At 35.5% G+C, this 6,761-nt stretch overlaps 1 protein-coding gene across 3 annotated transcripts; it reads right to left on the reverse strand.

The window, feature by feature from the left end:
* Positions 1–986: 986 nt before the first annotated feature.
* LOC112786852 (uncharacterized) lies at positions 987–5,061 on the reverse strand. Of its 3 annotated transcripts, none has more exons than XM_072230155.1 (3): positions 4,870–5,061; positions 4,724–4,786; positions 987–1,760 (listed from the first exon to the last, which is right to left on the reverse strand). In XM_072230155.1, exon 3 carries the CDS (start codon positions 1,751–1,753, stop codon positions 1,052–1,054), a length of 702 nt encoding a protein of 233 aa, XP_072086256.1. In that variant the 5' UTR covers positions 1,754–1,760; positions 4,724–4,786; positions 4,870–5,061; the 3' UTR covers positions 987–1,051. The 3 variants fall into 3 exon arrangements, 1 of the variants encoding a protein (XP_072086256.1); XR_011878891.1 differs by lacking the exon at positions 987–1,760 and adding an exon at positions 2,223–2,495; XR_003194352.3 differs by lacking the exon at positions 987–1,760 and adding an exon at positions 4,212–4,647.
* Between the last annotated feature and the right edge of the window lie 1,700 nt (positions 5,062–6,761).

Genomic DNA, 6,761 nt, shown 5'->3' on the forward strand with positions numbered 1-6,761 from the left:
AAGGACATTAAGCTCGAAAAATGAATGAGCACTACAAACGGTATTCGTAATAAGTCAGAAAGAAAATCTTGTATACGGTTAATCAAGATTATACCGAAATGATGGAATGCACAAGGAAAAGAACCTAGGTGTATCTCAAGAAAAGAGTTCAAATTAAAGACCTTTGGTAGAAAGAACAGAGCGTACAGAGTCAAAGAAGTATCAGCTGATTTTGAAGAACATGGTTTGCGAATAAGGGCAATTTTAGTCATAGCGAGCATACAAGATTCAAGGATTACGCATTTATACCAAGACACGCTCATACTCATCCTGGACGAAACAAAATTCATGTGCATAAGGAGTAAAGTTAGAAAGGTAATCAAGCCAATTAGGAAGAGCTCCAGATAGAATTTCAATGTAAGTTTCAAAGAAGGATTAGATCGAGTCGCGAGGATTCGTTAGCACCTTCCCTCTTGCATACAGCCTCCTGTCGTTCTCTTCTTTCTTCACTAGCATGTCCGGTGCTTCTCACCGAGAAATAGTTGGTCAGATGATTCCTTCTTCTAGTACTCCCTTCCACCCAAACCCTAAATTCTACCGATTATAACCATATCTTTGCTTGTGGTGCGATTGAAGTTAATCCGGCTTCCGGTACTGAGCCCATCGCAAACTCGCTTTCTCTCTAAAATGGAAGTTCTGACACACCTTCAAGAATTGTCTTAGAAACTCTCTTGTATAGGGATCTGGTTTCATCTTCACTTACCTTTTAACAATTAATAGCTAAACATTGAATTCGCTCTATTCCTCTTCCTCAAAGTTTCACCGTCACAGGATTCCGAACAATAACTCTGCGTAGCCTTTAACACTCCTGATTCCTTAGATATGGTCTAACCTGCTTCCACTATATGGTCCAACTTGCTTCCACTACGTCACTTAATCCTTAACCTTCCAAAGCCTAACCACTCCTCTAAGTTAGCTAAGTATCACTCCGTCTCAACAACCAATAGTTTTCGACTAATCATCGACTTGGACCTCATGATTACTGAAACTCGTCATGCGTCATGAAGGAATATTACATATCAATGGTAAGCAAGGAAGTTAAAAATTTAACTGTTGGTTCATAATTACATCGGGTTTGAAAATCGGGTTTGGTTGCATCCCGGCTTTCTCTGTATGAACAATTCCAAGACATATGCCCTGGCCTCCCGCACTTGTAACATACACCTAATCCGGCCATGCATGTTCTGTTCAGATGGTACCTCTTGCATCTTGAGCACCTTAAGTCACCCGGTTGAGCACTAGTTTGCCCTTCTGAATTTGGGTCCGAACGGTTGTCGTTCCTTTGGTCATTGTTCCGGTGTTGAGAATGTGAAGCGACAAAACGATTCTTTTTGAAATTTTGGCTCCTAAGTGTAATATTTCCCTTTTTCTTTGTGAAGGGTTCCCGGCGATTACTCCTTGCTACCTCATTCCTCCTTGAACTTTCTCCTGTTGCCTGATCTGTGTTAACTTGCTCCGGATAACCCACTGGTACCCCAATATTCGGAATATTATGTCCACCTTCATATTCATTATCACCTTCGTTGCCGGTTCCAGCTTGTGGTTCCACCCCATCCATCACTCGGATGGTCGCAGCAGCAACAACACCAATGGCAGCAACAACACTCATCATTGTGGTTACGATCTCGGTCAAACTACCTACCGGTATGGTCACCTCATTAGCTCTCCATCCTCGACCTCGATTACTCCCACGACCGTGCTCACGAGACGCCATTTGGTTCCTGTTCGCACCAAATAAGTGATATCAAGGTGATCAGTCTCAATATCGCGAGTCTAGTGTTTCACAATTCTAAATGCATGCTCATTAGCATTCATGCCACTTATATCAGTTAGATACCTTAAATAGTATGTATAGACACTTAGAGTATGCCCAGAAGCATAGCTAGTCCATCCCTCAGGCTCTATAGGAACGAACTGCTCTGATACCATAATGTAATACCCTACCACGCAGAGCTTTACATCTAGGATGTAAAACAGAGTTGGCGAGGCGCTACGACCTCTAAAATAAAATACATACTTATAATAGTAGAAAGAAGATAATAAACTAGGAGCCTTGAAAAGTGGGTAAAACAAAATCGCAAGATAAAAAGCGCAATGCTCGAGAAAATGGAATTACTTAAGTGCTAAGAAACTTAAGAGTTGAGGGTAGGAAAAGTAAAAGAGTAACAAGAGTGCCAAAAATACAGTGAAACTAGCTCCTGACCCAACCTGCGAAGCCAAGACTGGCCGAAAAATATTTACATATATATATACATAAGTATCCCGAATATCCCAAAATACAGAAACAAATCCATAACTCTCCTGCAACCTCTAGGTGGAACAAAAAAATCAAGTATCTTGAAGAGCAAGCTAAGTACATATATACATATATATAAGTAAACAGAAAACCCAAAATATCCCAGATTACTCGGCTTCAGGAAATCCAGATGCCTAGCGAGGAGCCTCTCGACTTGCATCTGAAAACAACAACACAGTATGGAATGAGAACTGGAGGTTCTCAGCATGGTAAAGGTGCCATGCGTATAATAAGTAAGGTCTTGGCAATGCTAGAGGCAATCCTAGAACTCCGTCATACAATTGTAAAACTTAGTTTCTAAACAGAAGGCATAAATAGGGGTAGTTATACTAAACCTGCCTAAACTCTTTCAATCTTAAACCTAACCTAACATCAAATCATCTCACCCTTCCTCCGTTCCCCTATCATCCATACTTTAGCAAAGACAAGCAACCAGACAAATTCACGCACAAGTAATAGGCAGATAGTGCAAGTAGTAAGTATAGCAGGTAGCAAGTTGTATACATACAGTTAGGCTAACCCAGGTAATGCATAGCAATCAAAACAAACAAATGCACATGATGCATGCCTGTCCTATGGTTGGTGGGGCCCATCTGTCAGTTATCTAGCCAACCCGACAAGTCCAAAAACCTTAGACTGTCTCCCGTCGCGCATCCCCATGAGTCTATGCATAGATTACATAATCATTCATCATTCAAACATTCATTCATAAATCACTCAATGGGGGCTATCCATACCCGGAAATTTATACGTGCCCGGTCACCCTTACGACGTAGGGTCAACAGAGTATCGAGATTCAACCTGGAACACGTGGTGATGAGCCACGGTTCTGTTACCCAGGAAAACTCGTATCTCAGATATCATCATTCATAAACCATTTAATGTTCATAATCATTGTTTAGTCATTTATCAAGCCATGGCATCATTACTTCATTCAATAACCACTTCCTTTTCACATAACTCATCACATTTACCTCTTTCTTCATTCCTAAGTTACCTTAAAATCCTAATTTCTGCTATTTACTAAGCTTACTAGTAGATTCTAGGATTAACAGGGCAAAATTAGGGGTTTTAGAGTTTAAAATCATGTTTAAAATAGAAAAACAAAGGTGCTGGAAAACAGGGCGTGTGCGTACGCACACACCTGTACATGCGCACAGCTCAACAAGAAAGCAGAACGTGTGCGTGCACACGAGTACGTGCGTGCGCACACATCACTGGGTGTGCAAGCGCCTCGCCTGTGCTAGCACCACCAACAGAAGGCCCATTTTGGTGTGTGCGTGCACACGGGGGCGTGCGTATGCACACTTTATAGAAAACACCATGTGTACGTGCGTGTGTGCGCACAGGTGGATTTTCACTTCTATTGGGTGCGTGCGCACGGCTTTTTGCGTAGGCACACCAGAAAACCTGGTTCTGTTGCAACTTACAAAAATTCAGTTTTTCGCACCAATTTTCTGGCGTCCATAATTTCCTCTACAAAACTCAGTTTTCCGCAAACTTTATATCGTTTTCAAGCTTTTAAAACCTTCTTCAATTTAGAACAAATCTCCTCTTCATCCAAAATTTGTGGAGCAAGTTATGGACGACCAAAGTTCATAAAAATTCACTTTTTGCAAAAATATACCAAACCCCATTTTTACCAAAACTCACATTCCCCTTTTAAAGACCAGTCACATTCATGCTCAATATCTCAAAATCATCAACATAATTTACCCTTCACCATTATACAACCATTTTGCATTCTTAGCTCAATCCTATTATATTTCCCTAACTTTACACATTTTGTTCACAACCAACCCATTAATCCAATTCCACATTTTATCATCATTATGGAAATCCTCAACCATTAGCACAACATTATTCATCATAATAATACCAACCAATCCAAATAAACATCATTCACTATCTTAACCATACCATTACTTTACCACAATCATAAACCCTTCATTCAACACCATCATACTAGCATGTATACATACATACATTTAACTCCCAATATCAATTACTCAACACATGCACCATATCAATTTATTCATCAACATCACAAATACTAAACATTTAACTCATTTATCCATTTCAACTTATCCTATAGTACTCTAGCCTAAGTTTTCACAAAACCTTACATGTTAAACGCACGAAACCTAAACCATACATTGGCCGATCACGTTATTCCACCCAAGGCAGCCTCACAAGCAAAACACAGCCCCTCCAAGCTCAATCAAAACAGCCCAAAACAAGTCTTGACCACCAATAAGCCTCCAAGTACTTCCAATTCAATTCCAATGCATATATACCCACTTAATCTACACCTAATACATATATATGTTCCAATTTCAGTTTTTCCATTATAAATACAAGATTGAGCTAGGGTTAGGATGTCCTTACCATACCCATACGCGTAGCAACTCAAGCCCGATAAGCTTCGCAAGCTAAATCGAACCTATAACACTAAAATTGAACAATTTTCAACATAATTGTTCATGAATTTTCGAAATTGGGGGAAGCTGGTTGAGAAGAAATTAATGAGATACCTACTAAGTTGTTCCATGGCTTTCGTAGAGCTCGTCGTGGTGAACGCGTGGTCGTAAACGGTTCGTCAATCGGAGCTCCGGATCAAAAGTTATTGAGAAATCAAATTTGAGTGAGGGTTTTGGAAGTGCTACATGCTCTCACCCTTCATGCTGCTTCCCAGCGTGTTTTTCAGGCCAAATGGAGGAGAAGAATGAGCTGTATTCATTTGATTAAGGGGAATTAAGTTGGGTTTGGGCCCAATACGGGTCCTGTTCGACCGGTTCGGCCTAATTTTGGGCCAAATTCTTTAAAATTGGTGTCAAAATTTTTGTTTTGCCGAGCTCTATCCTATTTTGATATTAGTTTTTCATTTTTAATTTTCCTAATTAAAGTTCAAATAATTGACTAATTATTTACCGATTTTAGCGGGGTTTACATAAAGCACATTTTTTCAATTTTTTTATCAAAATTTTAATTTAATGAAACATATATCCATTAGTACATATTTATATGAGTTAATTTTAATTTTATTCTTAACTAAAAAATATATAAGAACAAAATAATATCTTAAAAATATATATATATACAAGTATTTTATAAAAGAATAATTTTATTTTTTTAATAATAAAGATAAATTTTATGTTTTTTGAATATAATAGTAGTACAATCATTTTTTTTCTATAATTTGTTTGAGAGGGAAATTGATTCTTTAAATTTATTTTACAATAAAGTTAAACGAATTGTAGTTAATCAAAATTAGTTTTCATCTTTTTCTTTCCAAATTTATAAAATCCAAGATAATAAAAATTACTCTTTTTAAGAGAATAATTAATAAAATCAACCCACTCTAAATAATTTTTATGAAAATTAAAAAATATGGGAGTTAATTATCATAGAAAGATCACTAGTAAGAATAATAATTGTACTTAGGAAATAAATTTGTCATTTTTTTAATAAATATGATAAAGTGTAATTTTTTATTATGCAATTTTAAATAAACAAAAAAATATAAAAATATATATTATGTAATAAAAAATACACTTAACAATTAACAATATCAATAAAAAAATAAAGATTCACTTTTATTTTTCACTGCAATAATAATGAATATTACGTATTAAATGAATAAATAGTATGCATAGTATTATAAACTTATAAACTCATAAACTCAAATCTTTATTTTGTATTTTTCTTTGTAAAATAATCCAAATACGAAAAAAATCAGTATACAAAGCCCACTATCATATTAAAATAATTAATCATCTTAAATATAATTAATCAGCCTAACTATTAAAATTTTCACGTGTAATAAAGAGAAGGTCCTGTAAAATTGTATCTTACTCTTCTTCTTTCACGGACACTTGTCAATTATTTATTGAAACAACACAAATCTATAGGTGTACAAATTTTTTTTTTTACACCATAGAATTTACTTTAACTACTAATTATTTTAATAATATCTTAGTTCTATTTCATTTAAGTGAAGTATGACTACTTATACTTTAATTTGTTACAAAATCACTCTAAAAAAGAACATTGAGAATTACAATTTAAATTTTTGATAAAGTTTTAAATTTTTTGCTTAATCTTGCACCATGGAGAGTACTTATTTTTTTATTCCACTATTAAAATATTTTTTAGCGAAAAAAAGTTGATAGTTATTTGAGGATATTGAATTTGTGAGGGAAAGATAATCAATATATTATCTTAAAGATAAATTTAATACCTCAAGAACAAATGTCATTTAGTATTTTACTAAAGAAAATTATCTCATTTTAGGTGAGATATATGTATTGATGGTATGAGTGAAAAGTTTAAGTTCATCAAAAATAATAACATTTGGGACTTTTTTCATTAATTATGTGAATGTATTAAGCAATTGGTATTTAAAACCAAATAAACTAAACAAGTA

Source organism: Arachis hypogaea, chromosome 20, assembly GCF_003086295.3.
Source record: "Arachis hypogaea cultivar Tifrunner chromosome 20, arahy.Tifrunner.gnm2.J5K5, whole genome shotgun sequence".
Taxonomy (NCBI): Eukaryota; Viridiplantae; Streptophyta; class Magnoliopsida; order Fabales; family Fabaceae; genus Arachis; species Arachis hypogaea.

Bases quoted from the DNA above. Each gene is read 5' to 3' on its own strand.
- LOC112786852 (XM_072230155.1), bottom strand. From the start codon at position 1,753: ATGGCGTCTCGTGAGCACGGTCGTGGGAGTAATCGAGGTCGAGGATGG.